Source organism: Pezoporus flaviventris, unplaced genomic scaffold (genome assembly GCF_033815535.1).
Source record: "Pezoporus flaviventris isolate CSIRO_AGI_PZ_B2104156 unplaced genomic scaffold, CSIRO_AGI_Pfla_v1 ptg000037l, whole genome shotgun sequence".
NCBI classification, from domain to species: Eukaryota; Metazoa; Chordata; class Aves; order Psittaciformes; family Psittacidae; genus Pezoporus; species Pezoporus flaviventris.
Genome location: NW_026892585.1, coordinates 18,281,702 through 18,297,460, shown reverse-complemented (window position 1 = coordinate 18,297,460; position 15,759 = coordinate 18,281,702). Strand labels below are relative to the sequence as shown.

General features: G+C 36.6%; 1 protein-coding gene across 7 annotated transcripts in view; it reads left to right on the top strand.

Annotated features, from left to right (window-relative positions):
- TBC1D5 (TBC1 domain family member 5) overlaps positions 1–15,759 on the top strand; it is a 319,487-nt gene that overhangs the window by 239,291 nt on the left and 64,437 nt on the right. For all 7 annotated transcript variants that reach the window (XM_061464900.1, XM_061464904.1, XM_061464903.1 and 4 more), the window contains one exon: positions 4,029–4,135. In XM_061464900.1, coding sequence (XP_061320884.1) covers positions 4,029–4,135 — 107 coding nt within the window. The remainder of the gene's footprint in view (positions 1–4,028; positions 4,136–15,759) is intronic.

Below are 15,759 nucleotides of genomic sequence, written 5' to 3'. Positions count from 1 at the left end.
GTATTTGGAAGTTTAAATTTAAATTTTTCAGATTCTTTTATGCCAACATATTTGAGGGTGGGGGAGAAGTTGCTGTTTTAGGAATTGATGGGGTTTTTTTTCCGTGTTCTATTATTATGTTCTCAAGGACATGATTTTTAAAAGGTATTATTTCTGCTATATTTTTCATTTTATTTTTATTTTAGTTTTGAAATCGTGTGTTACTCAGATAATATATTATTTGAAGGGAAGGGAGCATTTAGATGATTGATTATTTTTTATACATTTTAGACATTACAGATACATAATCATGTATTCTGTAATCTATTCTGTAAACTGTTCTGATCAGTTTTACATCTGTATCCAAGCACAGCTTTATTCATGGAGTGATAATCCTCAAAAGCCAAGTGTGGGGTTGTGTACCAAAGTATCTGTGAATTTTAATAAATTATCTTACGGGTTTCTTTGGAAAAAAATCATGTAAAACATCCTTTTTTGATATTTCAAATCAGAAGCATGAATATGTTAGTTCTTCTTCACCAATATAGATGTATATGCAGTTGCTGATGAAATCAGAATAGAGGAGAGGGTGCAGTGCAAAAATACATGTAATTTATATACTTCCCTTTCCTTCAAGAAGAACAAAAATGAAAAAACCTGTAAGACCTTTAAAACTAATGTCACTGTTGCACCAGGACCTAATTTTGACTGAAGAGTGTTCAAATAAGTATATTTTTATTGTGTTCCCACTTGAAGAATAGCTGTGTTCACAGTAGAAGTTGGATCCAGATGTGACTGTTACCAAGCCACTTAGTGAAGGAAAAGCACAGGTACAGAAGCACCAAGCTTATTACAAGGCAGCTGGCCAAAGTGTAAGATATTTCACCATTGAATTTCACCACCATACAGCTACTGCTGAGAGTGGATAAATTTCTACTGCACAGAATCTCCTTCCAGAAACTTTTTTTCCTATGCTTTTATTCTTTATTCTTTTAAATCAAATAGACATATTCAGAGAAGGTGTCTTTGTTTTGGTTTACTGCTATTTTCTTTATCATTTTTAACAAAACTGCCACTCGGTTGGATTATATTATACACTTTGTTCTGAAGATACAGGAAGTCCAGACTAGTCCAATCCCATGCCATGGGCAGTGGCATTTCACTACGTCGTTTGAAGATGACTCAAAGCCCCTTACAACCTGACCTTGAACACTTTGAGGGATGCAATATCCACAGCTTCTCTGAGCAACCTCTTCCAGTGGCTCACCACCCTCACCTTAAAGAATTTTTCCTTATGTCCAATACAAATCTCCCTCTTTTAGTTTAAAACCATTACCCCTTGTCTCATCATAACAGGGTCTACTAAAATGTTTCTCCCCATCTTTCTTATAAGCCCCCTCTAAGTACTGAAAGGCCACAATAATGGCTCCCTAGAGCCTTCTCTTCTCCCTGCTGAACAACCCCAACTCTCTCAGCCTTTCCTCACAGGAGAGGTGCTCCATCCCTCTGACCATTTTCATGGCCTCTGGACTTACTCCAGCAGGTCCATGTCCTTCTTGTACTGGCGGCCCCAGAGCTGAACACAGGACTGAAGGTGGGGTCTCACGAGAGCAGAGAAGAGGGTCAGAATCACCTCCCTGGACGTGCTGGCTCTTCTCCTTTCGATGCAGCCCAGGATATTGTTGGCTTTGTGGGCTGCAGCACACGCTGCCAGCTCATGGGCAGCATACAGATCATTCTGAAGCAAAGGGTACCAAGAGGTCTTTCAGCAAAGAGATCCCTTTAACCCAAGGTTCCCCAGCAAATAACACACTGGCAACAATGTTCTTTTCTGTAGATTTCTATGGGAAAAGGGGACAGCTGAATATGCGAGGAAAACCCTAAATATAAAATAAATATAAAATTCAGCAGACCTTCCTCAGTGAAGGTTTTTTAACTTCCTTTGGATAGTAAAGTTTCATTTTTAAGTTTAACTTTTAGGGATTAGAGGGGGCAAAGGTCATTGCCCAACAATTTGATTCCCCCTTCTTCCATTATTTGCTTCACTATTATACATTTCAAAATATTAATAATTAGGGTAGATGTCTTGTGGGTGAAAATACATTTCTTTTGTCAGGAGTCAAGTCTGCACCACTGAAGTAAAATAGCTTTTTAATATTTACTTTTCTCTATATCTGTGAGACAGTGAAGAGCTCTTCCCGGAAAAATAAAGAAAGAATAATTTTAATCCATTTTACATTGCAGAATAAAACACGTATTGATCTGTTTGAAGTAGAAATGTGTTCATCTCTACTACTTATCGTTTATGAAAGTATTTAGAATTTAGTATCAATTTTCCGTGTTTTTATTTCTTTGGTCAAAAGTCATCATGGTCAGAACTGCAGTGCAGTATCTTAAATTTGATTTACGTATGAGAATTTGATTGGGTATGTACGATGTGGTGCTAGTATTATACTCCTCTGAAAGAACTCTGATGGAGACCATTGTATTGTGTTCATTATGCCAGCTTTGTGACTTCAGGAAGAAAAAACACGTACCTGGATATGAGCAAGAAAAACAAAGGGTAGGGAAAAGAACAGGCAGAACAGATAAAGAATGAGTAGGATAAGTGAGTGCTTTACAAATGAAAGCAGATGTATGAAATTACAAGCTGTCGGATCAGCAACGGAAATGAAGATGATAAAGTGGTTCCCTACACAGATTATAATTATTCATTTTGCCCAGTCCTGCATCTTTTCCCCATAATCCTCTTGTTGAGGGAAAAAAGGTACAGGAGGATATGAGGCTTATTCGCCTGAAAGAAAAAAAGTAAAACGTTTAAATCTTTCTGTCCGCAAAACAGTCCTTTATATTGCCTTTTATTGATTCAAAATAATTTTGTATTTGGAGTGATCCTTTCTGGTGGAGAGGCCTGATTAATTGAAAGTGTTTGCTACTACAGCTGAAGTTATCAGAATAGTAAAGGTTGTTCAAAATTTATTTACAATTGCTGTTGTTGGAAGCTGCCTTTACATTGCAGAGTGCAGGCATCATTAGCAGGCATTGCTTTGACAGCTGTGGCAGATGGATTGCCTGGTTTTAGATGGTGCAAAAGAAATGAAGTAGCTTACATAGACCTGCCTGAAAAGATTTCTTTAATAATTGCACTCATAATTAGATAGATTTGGGGAAAAAAAAAAAAAAAAAAGGAAGACAATGACAAGCAAAGAACCATAGAGTGTACTACATAGATTCAGGTAAAATCAAATAGAACTACAACTAAATTATCAACTTTAGCAAAACATGCTGAAAATTTCCTGAAAGAGAAAAAAAACAAATGTATGTAATGTAAGCTAATGGTATATTACATTTTTTAAATATTTATGAAATTAAAATCTAGCCTTTTTCCTGCACATTTCATGTATAGTTTCTGAGTTATAAGCAAGAAGTTCATGAGTTCATTTTACATGTGTGTATATACATCTATGTGAGCATGTATACATATATGTACATAAGAACAACATAAAAAGATACTGCGGCAAAGAATTGTCAGTGAGGGAAAGTTACTGTAAAAGCAAGACCAAAGGTAAAATTTATCTCACAGATTATTATACTTAAATATCTATCTGCAGATGAGTGTCTGAAAAGTCAATGTCCATTTCAGAGTGTAGAACTGGTTCTTCAGGCTTCACTGACTGTATTGCCCTGACCTCTGCTGACTCAGGCAGGCTTTGGGTGCACAGCTACAGAGATCTAAATTTAGGCGTCTAAATCTAGAGCTAACATAAATGTCTATGACATAAAGTCAGTGGTAGCTTTAGCATTGCCCTTAATGATACTGGACAAAGGGTAGTCATGAAGCTTGATTATGCAATATATGAGCACTTATATATTGAGCACTTCTTTGAGTTCTAAGAGACTTAATGTGGAAAAAGACAGCTGAATCTGAATTATAATGAATCAACTGGAAAAGGTATTGATTTGGAATATCAGAATAAGATAGTAATATTTCACTAATATGTCATTTTTCTCCTTTTCTCTCTCTCTTTCTGACTTCATTTGCATTGTAGTGATTTCAAGTAATTATCAGACCTGTTTGGGACTTCTGATGCATTATCCACCTATTGGAGATGTTCACTCCCTTATCCTAAGAGCACTTTTTCTCCGAGATCCAAAGGTGAGATGCTCACTTTGTAAATACAGAAAATAAATCTCTGCAATAAAATGTTTTAAATACTATGAAGTTAATAACAACCTGCATTTTGGGGACTGTGTTGTTTTTTCAAGTTTCTTCTTACCTGACCAGAAGATCAAGAGTTGGTAACTAAGAGTAGAAGCAAGTTCCTTTACTCTTCAAAGAATTCTATTCTACTGCTTTGGTAGACTTATCCAGGAGCTCTCATAACTGCATATTTTTACATTCTTTAGAATAACTTTGCTTGGTATTCTGTACAGACACCAAGTGTACTTTTGAGGGAACCAGGTTTTATATAGTAATCGTGTAAGCTATATAAGAAATTGTTATGCAGTTTCATCGGCAAGACCTTTTTCATGGGATTACTGCAGATTAATCACTGTTAATTCCTGAAGTGCTACCTCTGCCCAGTATATAATAGTTATGTGATGGTTTTCAGTTAAAAATAAGAGACTGCTTTTCCAGCCTGAAAAGATCCATATGAATAAAATGCATACATTCATAATTTTTATGTTACATATTACTAGCACGCGGTTTCTGACATACTCATCAGGACTAAAGGAAAGCAAACCTCTTTATTTCAGAATGGCATGTGCATATATGTGGTGATAATATCAAGCAGATATCCACCATACAGTGGATAAAGTGTTTGAGATGAAACTATATACCTTTATCTTTGTAGTACTGAGATATTTGGCAGATAGCAGAATTTGTGCTGCTAGTTTTGAACTGTCTTTGTGCACGTCCCATTAGTAGGCTGCCAGTGTAAAGTCTGATTTGCCTCATCTTGATGCACGTCACCTTTGTAAGTGAAAAATTCATCATTTCTGCACTCTGACTAGCTTCTGCAAAATTTCATTCAGTACCAATGTTTACACTTTTATGGATTAAGAAAGAAATTGTCTCTTTGTTTCTGTATCAGTTTTTTGCAGAAATCTGCATCCTTACAGCTGCTTTCTTCATTCCTCTTGGCACAAAGGTTTCTTTCATGATGAGAAGTAAAATATATCATCTTTTCAGTACGTAAGAAAGTTTGTAATGTTAGATCTCAGGAATCTTTCTTAAGATTTCAGCATCAGTCTGTGAAATCAGACTGCCCAGACTGTCTTATCAAAACAAGATAGAAGTATTTTTTTTAGAGGGAAGATGCAGGGGGAGGAAAATTGTGCCAAGGTATCAAACTAGATCCAGTATGTAATCTGTCATTTATTTAAAGTGTATGTTAAGAGATAGAATAATTAATAATTATTCAGCTGTCCTCCACAGCATCCTAAGTGGTATACAAAATACCTTACCAGCTAAAGGGGGCAAAAATGAACCACTGACTTCCTGCAAAAGAAGCTTAATTACTGTTCTGCTCCTTATGCTCATGTCTTCAACAGAATGAAGTTGCCAGGTTCATTAAGGCCTCCATGTCCAATTAATTAGCACTCTTAGGTGTACCTTGAACCCCTTTTGGAATATAGTGGATGTAGTTCCTACCATGTCTTTCAGGTAGTGAATAACTACTTAAAGCTCTTTCATACCAAGACCTCTAGTTGGTTTGTCAATTTAAATATGATTAATTGCAATTTTTCCTCATTTCTGAGGTGTAGTTATCTGCTTGGAAAATACTCTGAATGTTAGGAAGCTGGAATTTCCAGAGAATGAAGAGCCCTCTGGGACTTCCAGCCACTTCTCATTTTATGTTGTACCTTTGGGTTGAGACTGCATAAACAGATCTGGACTTCTTACAGTATAAGGAAGTTAAACTGTTCTAAAGGATCCCTCTAAAAGAAAAAAATAGAAATAGCTCCTGATCTGAGAAAGAAATGTGTTTTCAGTGCTATGACTTGAGTACCTGTTTCTTATCTTTCCATAGGTATGATTTAAAGTTTCACTTGTGTGCCTTTAAGCATATATTGGTTCAATCCAAAGTATTACTGAAATGGAAGTCTCATTATTCTGTGAGACCTACACATAAAAATTTTCCAAGTCTGTCAAAAATTTTTATTGCATGTAATGAAAGGATATGAGTCTTTACTCAACAAGACATTATGGGTGCTGTAGTACTCTAAAATCAGTTGACAGATTATGTACCAGCATATGTGGGAAAATTCTGATACCTGTTTTTTTTCTGCATAAAGATAATTCAGTTTGCCTTTATTCCCTGAGCAGATAAAAGGAGATTGGAAGAAAAGACAAGGAGATTTTAGTCAGTAGTGTAACTTGTAAGTGATGATTAACAAATTCAGTGCCTAATGATTTTTTTTCCCCTTTTGATGTTTTCCTGTGCATTGTTCCAACACCAACGTCTAGTTTCTAATGGGAAATTCCATTTAGTTCGATGCAATTTAGATCTCATGACCCAGGGCTGAGTTGTTCTGCATGGCATTTCTTGCAAGATTGGGGTTTAATGTATGAATTTGGGGAAATCTTCTGTGGGAGACTGTTGCATGGTCCAGTGTCTTATTTCATTGTTTGTTGAACATAGCAAGAATGTTTAGTGTCGGTCTAAATATCTGGGAGAGTCTTGCTCTCTGAGCCTTGGAGCAGCTTTCCAGCCACTCTTCCCCAAGCCTGTAGTTTTGCATGGGGTTGTTGTCACCCAAATGCAGGACCCGGCACTTTGCTTTGTTGAACCTCATACCACTGGCCACAGCCCAAAGACATGGATAAACAGGAATCTGCCACTTGCAGGTTTGTTAACATACATTGTCTTTGAAGTTAATTTTGCAGCTAGATAAATCCCAAATAATCTCACTGAGGGGAAGTTGTGGGGTATTTGGACTAAGAAAGTTTGGTGATACACACATAAAACTGAAAAGTTCTTGAGGATCAATCCTGTCATAAATAGTGAAGTAGTTAAAATGAACCTGATACAGCCTTTCAACCTGTAACTTCCAATTCTAGAGATAATCTGTGTTTGCTTGTCTAATAACATGCGTTATTTCTTCTGTTTTCATGGTCTGACATAACAGGTATCTTCTTACCGTTCTGATTTGGCTTGTAGACTATCAGGAGAGTTAAACTTTGCCTTGATGAACCTGTCACATTTTGTTTACTTCTTTTCACTGCAGTCGTCATCAGGAGAGCAACCTAAATGCCAAATGAAAGCTATTCTTAAAAGATGGTGGCTTTTTCTTTTTCTTTTTTTCCGAAAGGTGGGCAAATTAGTGACCTTTTGTGGAATCAAACATAGGAGAAGCCTTAGCATTGTCCAGTAATAACAGTAATATGAAAAATAATTAGTGCTTGACATTTATCTCATGCATGGAGCAGCTCTGCTTTTCACTTTGTGAACCCCAGCTGGCAGTTGGCATGATAGGATGTTTTAGATACCATGTCTTTGATATATTCCAGCACTACAGAAGAGAAATACAAATCTCCCTAATAGCCGAAAACAAGTTAATGCACTTGTCCGTGAAGGGGGGCCTGGGAGGTACTAATTTTACAGTCATGAGAATGGATCAATGCAGAATAATTGAATCTCAGCCTTTTCTGTGTTTGGCTAACTCCAGTTCTTAGGATAATGTGGAATGAAAAGCTCAAACCAGTGTTGTTGTCTTTGCATAGAATGATAAAGCTAACCTGCTTAGCAGAGTATTTGTTTCACATTTCTAATCTTTGAACAGATAATTACCTCATTTATATGAAAGTTAACTTCTATGCACTTACAGTCCTTCGTAGAACTTCCTGTGGAAGAACAGGCTATTGAAAGTATGTATGCGTGAAATGACAAAATAAGGGAAGGTTTTTTTTGTGCGTATCCTTTGTGTGTATCCAAAAGCCTTTACTGAAGGTGTGTCTCTGTGCATTAATATCCCATGAGTGGCCAATTTACTTCATTTTTTTTTTCCATATCAAAACCATTGAGCACTGTTAATTTTCAAAACAAAGGCTACAAAATTAAGAAGTAGAGATACAGAAATAGGGCAGTGGAAAAATATAAAGTGATTAAAAAACATAGTTCTAACTAGAGTTGTTCAAATAAAAAAAAAATTAAAAAAACCAATTAGAAACAAAAGTCATAGAAAATGTGAACATATTGTGTGCCTTAAATAACCAGATGTTCTTTCCTTCCTGAAGGCAGCCAGGGCTAGGAATAAAAGGCTTAAAACTATTGTTTTAAGTTAACTGTGAATTTTGCAAATCTGTTTTCACCCTTTAGCAAATAAAATTCTAATACAGCAACATAAGCAATGTAATTTTCATCATTGGGTGTTCTTATTTGTATGTTGTTCCATGTCGAAGTGTTAACCTTATCATAGTGACTTATTAGAAAACTGAAGCACTACATAGAGCATTACAGTTTCACATTGCATACTAAGAACCTGACAACCATCTTTTGTCTGAAAGCTTACTGTATTTATTCCCAATATGTTTGTAAAATAAGTTAGCTTTCGGATACTTTAATGTCATGAGTTACCCTATTCATTGAGCAAGCTATTTAGAAGACAGCTTTATCATAAGCCATTGATTCAAAAAAAGAAAAAAGTTGTTGTGCTTGGTTGATGGGAATTAATTTGTTATCCTAATAATATTCTAGTTACTGCTGCTGATATTTTTTCAACGTTGTATTTTAAGCTATTTGCTGACATTGAGAGGGGCCGTATAATAATATTAAATTCTAACTAAATCCTTGATGAAGCCTACATGACATTTCACAGAAGTTGTATTAGTTTGTCATGAATGAAATTACAGGAACTGCCAGAAAACTTAAGCAATAATATCTGGTCATGATTACTCATATAACGATTAGTTGAAGAAATCTGTATTCCGGCTTTTAACACTTTTCACAATCTGAGCAATGAGTGACAGGGGGAAAACACATTACTGAAATTTTGAACTGAACTCTTTGTACATTTATTTTCAGCTGAATTTTCTTCTTAAGTAGCTGCCACCATCTCAGAGTTTTCTCCAAGCTAGTTTCATGTGCCTGAAAGGCTGTTGAGTTTCACTTTCTTCTTCTTCAGATAAATTCTTTTCTATACACTCATTAGCTGAGGTGCCGCTGCAGAGCTGCAACTGTCCTTTGAAAGCTGCCGTTATGTCAGGATTGTTTGTTTTGCTGTTTGTGGCAGGAGAAAAGCAGGTTTGGGGTTGTTTTGTTTGTTTGTTAGTTAGCATTGTGTGTGCAATCTGGCATTAATTACCTCTCTTTAATGACCAGATTGCAGCCAATCAGAAGTTGGGATCTGGCACTGTTTGGGCATTAGGAGCTCATTAATTTGTACCTACACGCAGAGGTACTGCTGGGGTGCGGAGCCCATTTTGTTAGAGGGGTACCAGAAAGGGGGAGGGGGGCTCTGAACAAATGTTTTCTTTTCTCCAAGGATTTTTTGATCATGAAAAACGGGACTGATAATTCGGGAGATTTGCAATAATACATTAGGGGGTTTAGCTGTACGAAAAGCATCAGGAAGCTGGGATAATGAATATCCCAGTGCACTGCTAGCTGGCAGTATGGGTAAGGTCACATACACTTTAACTGAGAGTTGCCTTGACAAGGGATATGGCTGATAAAGGAAACAAGGTTTTCCAGAAAAGCTAAGTACGTGTTTCTTCATCTGGGAGAGAAGGAATTAGGAGAAACAGAAATAAATGTATTTACTTTCAGTGATTCAACTTCTGTTTGCCTTGATTTCTAAAAGTTTAAGATCTTCATCCTTAATGCAATGTAGATTTTTATGAAGAAAAACATGTCAGGATCTTCAAATCAACCTCTGGTTTTATAACCACATTCAATTCCTTGTAACAAACCCAAGCATTTTTAAGGTCTGACTTCCCCATTTGCAAATACGGTAAGGTTAGATGTAATCTAAACACCTCACTTTGAATACATCAATGTTATTTTCTGTAACTGCATGCTAAGCTTTTAAATGTGGGCCTGTACAACTAAGAACTGAACATATTTTACATGAAAAAGACATGATATTAACTTGTTCTTTGTTTACACTCGTGTTCTTAAAATCAGTAACTTTTGCTTTCCATGCTTTGTTCTAACAGTTCTTGTTTTAAATACTAGGTTATTTTGTTTCATTAATAGAATAAGGTATGACAGGCAACTATGAGTTTAATGATAAATTACTTGGAATAACCATGTTGCCATAGTATCACATAAAAATAGTAAGTGTACCATGAATTTAAAACCCTCTTAATTTTTGTACATTTGTTTCAAAACCTTCATTCCCAGTGCACCTATGCATTTTAAAATATAAAAAGGCTAGTGGTCAGTACTCACAGTATAGTAACTTCGTCATCTCAAAGTTCATTGCAATCTCCCCTGATATGTTAACCATTTAATTGACATACCATAAAATAGTCATCCTCTTGAAAGTATCCTGTACATCACAAATAATATTTTCAGGAAAAAAGCTCGGAAGGTGATTGATTACTCATCTAGACAAAGCTTTTCAAATGAGAAATCTTTCAAAGTCTTTCTCATTCCTCAGTATCATATGTAACACAGTAGTCATCACTTGAAGGAGAACACTGATCTCTTAGATTGCCAATGACAATGCAGTTTGCAGTATTGTCCTCTCTTTAGTGTTGTATGCCCAGGATGGTCGTTTGGGTAAGAACCCACAAATATTGATTCAATCTAAGTTAAGCACCTATTACATTTAAATAAGTAGGAAAATGGTGGGAAATAATACAGAATAAAGCAGTTTCCTGAATAGTGACACCTCTCATAGTTAAAGCAAAGCTGTGCCACAGGTAAGTGCAGAAACTAAGGACTTCCCAGGTCTATCTAGGGCTGGATGGGGTGGTGCTGCAGTCTGCGCCTGGCAGTTGAAAGCAGAGCCCAGCAAGGAGGGCAAGCTGACTCCATTGTTCTCATTGCTGGTCTTGGGTGACCCAGCAGGAAGGCTGCTAGCCTTGAGGGTGGTGAGGAGTTGGTGGCTTGGCTGGTGATTTCTGGGAGAGTGGAGTAGTACAGAGCCTGTCAGAGGAGATGGCTAAAGACAAGTTAGTAATAATAGTGTCTACTTCCGACTAATGCTAAAACAAGTATGTAATAGTGTAGGCAATTGCTTGATAATGTAGTCGGACTGATTGCAAACACAAGGGGGGGGGGGGGGGGGAAGGTGTTTCCATTTTTTAATCTTCTCTGAAGATTTCATACTTATGCTTTTTATCACCTTGTCTTCCCCATTAAATAGAAGGCATGAGACAATGTCATAGAAGGCCAGAGCGACAACTGGGAAAGATTGAGAATAGAGAAGGAATTCATAAGCTCTGCCATGTTAAGGGCAAGTACTTTAGAGAGGTAAGATAGAAGAGAATGCTTCCTTTGGAAGCCAAAACTTTAACCTGTTCTTTCTATTTGAGCAAGTTGATATGATATCGTTCTGAGGGCAATCTGGCTGCGACATCTGTCACCCCATTGATTGCCAGAGTTGATTCGGCTGATCTGGCTGGCTAGGCGGGTGTCCCCTTCTTCCCTCACCACTCCACGTGCATCCCTCCCGAAGCTGCGCGCTCAGTCAAGGAGGACGACCTTCCCCGATACAGGAGGTACCATTCAGCAGTCACAGGTATACGGTAGCTGCGCTCCCCTGCTAGAACCTCCAAACAAACTCAAGGTCCAGTTGTAGGAGAACATAGGGTAGTCCAGCTTCCAAGACTGCAGACACAACCAAGTGAGGTGCTGCACGTGGCAGTCTGCCATTCTTTTTTTATATAGTGGGCATGACATGCTGTGGTGTGAAATACTTCTTTGGTCAGTTTCAGTCAGGTGTCCTGTCTCTGCTTCCTCCTGGCTTCCCCTCCTCCCTGGCAGAGCATGAGACTCAAAGTCCTTGGTCAGAGTAAACATTACTGAGCAGCAACTAAAAACATCGGTGTTATCAGCACTGTTCCCAGGCTGAGAGTCAAAAACACAGCACTGCACCAGCTCCTAAAACAGAGAAAAATGACTGCTACTGCTGAACCCAGGACAATAGGAAAGTAAAAGTAATTCTGATTGTACCTGATGCTAAAGCAAGAAGCTGGAGCACTTTAAGCTCTTAATTACTTCAGCTACCAATAAAACTTATTGCTTGTGAATTTCTTGGGGCTGTTTCTTTCAAATGATTTGTTTACTTCTGCTTAGAAGTCATCTAAAGCTACTGACCCTCTCCTAAAGAGTAATGATGTTGTTTATAAAATTACACTAATAAAATGTATTTTAACCATGTTAGAGTGAGGTGATTATGGTTCTTCTTATGTGCAACCTGACAATTCAATTAATCACTTCTAGTTTGCAAGGTAGTTTATCAAAAGGAAGCACTTAAAGCACTTTGATTCTACCTAATCAAAAGTTCTCTGTATAATAATTTATTTATTTGACTAAAATTTGCAAAACACAAACTGTGAGTTATATAAAAATAGATTTATAACTTTTCAATAATGTATGATAGATTAGCTACGGAATCATGTACCATCTATTATGATGGAGTTTCAGTTCAGTCTCTTCTGATATAAATGTAGATATACTGATGGTGTATTGACTTATTTATAGTAAATATTAATATATTAATTCTTGTATACAAAGCTATTAAGAGTACATTTGTATTGGGAAACACTTCTCAAAAAGAACAAAACATTTTCAAGTAGGAGTGAGAATAGCAGATTTTATCTTTTGCTGTAACTTTTTATGGGAAATTCACATCTATGTTTGGAGATTTGATGTCTTTGTCCTTTGTCTTTTTTAAGGAGCAGTAGTGATCAAAATGGGTCTAATTATTGAAGTCTCAAAATGAGAGGAGTTGCTTGTACCACAGTACCAGGACTTTGGCTCTTTTCTGTGTTTTAGAGGAAAAGACTTCAACATCATGCTCCTTTTGCTGCGGTGTGTGCATGGGGCTCTTTGAAAGATCCTTTTTCACGACCTTTTTGAATTGTTTTATGTATCACATTACACACAGATCATAAATTAATCTGGGTTTTTTTTCCATGTAGCAGAAATAACCAAATAGCACCTTAGAATGTCCTTGTTTTCCCTGATAGGTGAAATTTGTGTACAAGCATGTATCTGGAGAAGATATAATGCTGTAAGTGTGGTTTTAAGGGTTTATGCAGGTTGTCCAAAACGAGTGCCAATAAAACCATAATGTGGTAGCTTTTCTGTACATAAAGATGTCATATTTTAAATCTCATAATTTGAAGCATTCCAGGGTTTAAAGCAAGGCTTGCTGTGTGTTCCCTTCAAAAGCCTGGATCCATCCTCCACAATGTTGTAAAACTCCTGTTCTTAACCGTGAGGGGCTGCAAGATGCCAGAGCATAAATCTGTCATGGGGTAGGGCTGAACACTGTCAGATTTATACCTCACTATTTAGTTAATTTACTTCTGAAAACTAAGGGTTCAGCTGAAAAATAGGCAACTAAATTAAGAGGCAGATTTAAAAGGTACTTAAGCAATCCTGTTGATGCAAGATGGGGATTTTACGCAGGTTATGAACTTGAACGTTGACAGGTCGGAGTCTTCTTGTCTGGGATATCAATAAAAGCTGATCTGGTAGGATTTGATCACCTGTTAAAATACAATGTGCTATAAAACTATAAATAAAATTTAAGAAAAGGCTTCCCAGTAGGTTAGAAGCCAAAATATACAACTAGAAATTTCTTTCAGTCAAATCACTGGAGCATTTTTAAATCTCTCTTGTCATTTTTTTCACTTCTTCATCTCTTGTCATAGAATGCCCATGTGAGAGAAGGCTTGTGTGTATGAAGTTAAAAACAGACCATAACGCATGGTATTTAAAATATCTTCCTGGTATCTGAAATTTCTAGTTGCCAGGGGAATGGAGGGTTGTCACGTAACAAAACTGGAGATATTTTATTTCAGCTTGATCAGAGTTCAGAGGTTTCTTCCTGCCTTGACCCAGTTAACTGAATTTTCTTTCCTTTGCGGTTTTTTCCTGGGAATTTTTGTCGTTTCAAGGAAAAAAAAAAAGGCAAAAAAGCACTCCCTGGTTTTCTTTAGAAACAATTAAATATGATTATTCTTCATGCTGTTATTGCATTATAAATAACAAGCTCTGCAATTGAGACCCATAGTATCTTTATGAAAAATGTAAACAGGAAGCATTATTCCCAGTTTGAGGATTATGGGTTTCCTGTGATAAAAGGAAGTTCTTTATTAGGATACTCTTTATGTTGTGCTGCTTTCATACATAGAGTTGATAGATGCAGATATATTATCCAAAATATTTTGGATAATATTTTGCTATTGGCCTTGAACCACTTTTGAACTGGCAGTAGTGCATTACGTCTTCTAATGTCTCACTGGGTTTCTTTTCTTTTTAGTAGGTATTTAAGTCAGAGGTTTGAAGGTGGATAGACTAACTTTTGTGCTCCAGTGTGTTGCTTGTTCTACAGAAGGTGTAACTAGGGAAGAGGAAGATGAGGAGGTGAAAGGAAAGTTTTGTTTGGGGAATGTCATTTCCTTTGAGTGCTCAAGGGTTTGGGGTGGGTTGGTTGCTTAGTATACAAAATATTGTGGTACGTTTATGTAATGTTAAGCCATTGCTTGTACTGTGTAAGTCTAGTCATAGAGTGGAGACAGCTGCTTGGATGGATACCTGACAGAAAAATAAAAAGAGGGAAGGTAAAATTCTCTGTACAGCTAGGCCATTAGATAATCATTAGTATGCACTTCATATTAATTATTAGTATCTAATAGAAAAACTGCTGCCAAACTGCGCAAACTGTGTTCCCGATCCACGCTTCAGCTGCTATGTTTCAGCTCTATCCCCAGGCCAGATTTTTGTCATGTTTGTATCATATTTATTGAAGAAAGAATCATAGGTGATAAAAGAAGGAAAAGCTAAACCTTTGCTGACAACCCCAGTCATTACTGAATATAGGAGTCATATGCTCCTCCAACTTTCGTTAGAAACAAATGAAAGGAAAAACATTAGGAATTCCATACAAAAATATCTAAGACTGTATGAGAAATATGAAAAAAACAACAAACCAATATTGCCCTGTCAGCTAAAGAGGGAAAAAAAGGAACAAACTGTTCCTTAAAAATATTTTCATAAAAAGAACAACACTGCACCATTATCCTTTTCTTATATATAAAAATGTTTAGTTCAGTCTGTTCTTTGGTTCAGGCTTAAAATATTAATTTTTTAGAAAAAAAAATTTGTATTTGGCAACATTTGTTTAATATAAAGAAAAAAGTACTTTTAAAAAATCCCGTTTGGCTCTAGTGAGGTTATTATTTTGGTTAGCTTATTGCTGCATGTATGTATAATTCACTGCTGCTGTTTTGTTTGTTTTTTCCCTGTTTCATTTAGGTTATCTAGTTTCAGATACAGTCTATTAAGTGGAGTATTTTTCAGTAGCTCAGGTTTTCCCACCTGTCTACCCTAAAACACCTGCAACATATGTTTGTGTAACCCTGCAGTGCTTTGTGGTTTGGGCCTTGAGAAATTCCCCCAGAGCTTTTTGCTTATAAACAGCTGAGCAATTCATTTCTCTAATGACGAGTGCTTTTCCCTTGGCGTTGAAGCAATAGCGTGTTCGCTGAAATAAGTCTCATTTTTTCTTCAGACATATTGAAATTCTTTTTTCATTTTTGTCTCTTATTCTGAGCCTTCAGACTTTGTGCAAAATTGTGTTTGATTTTTTTTT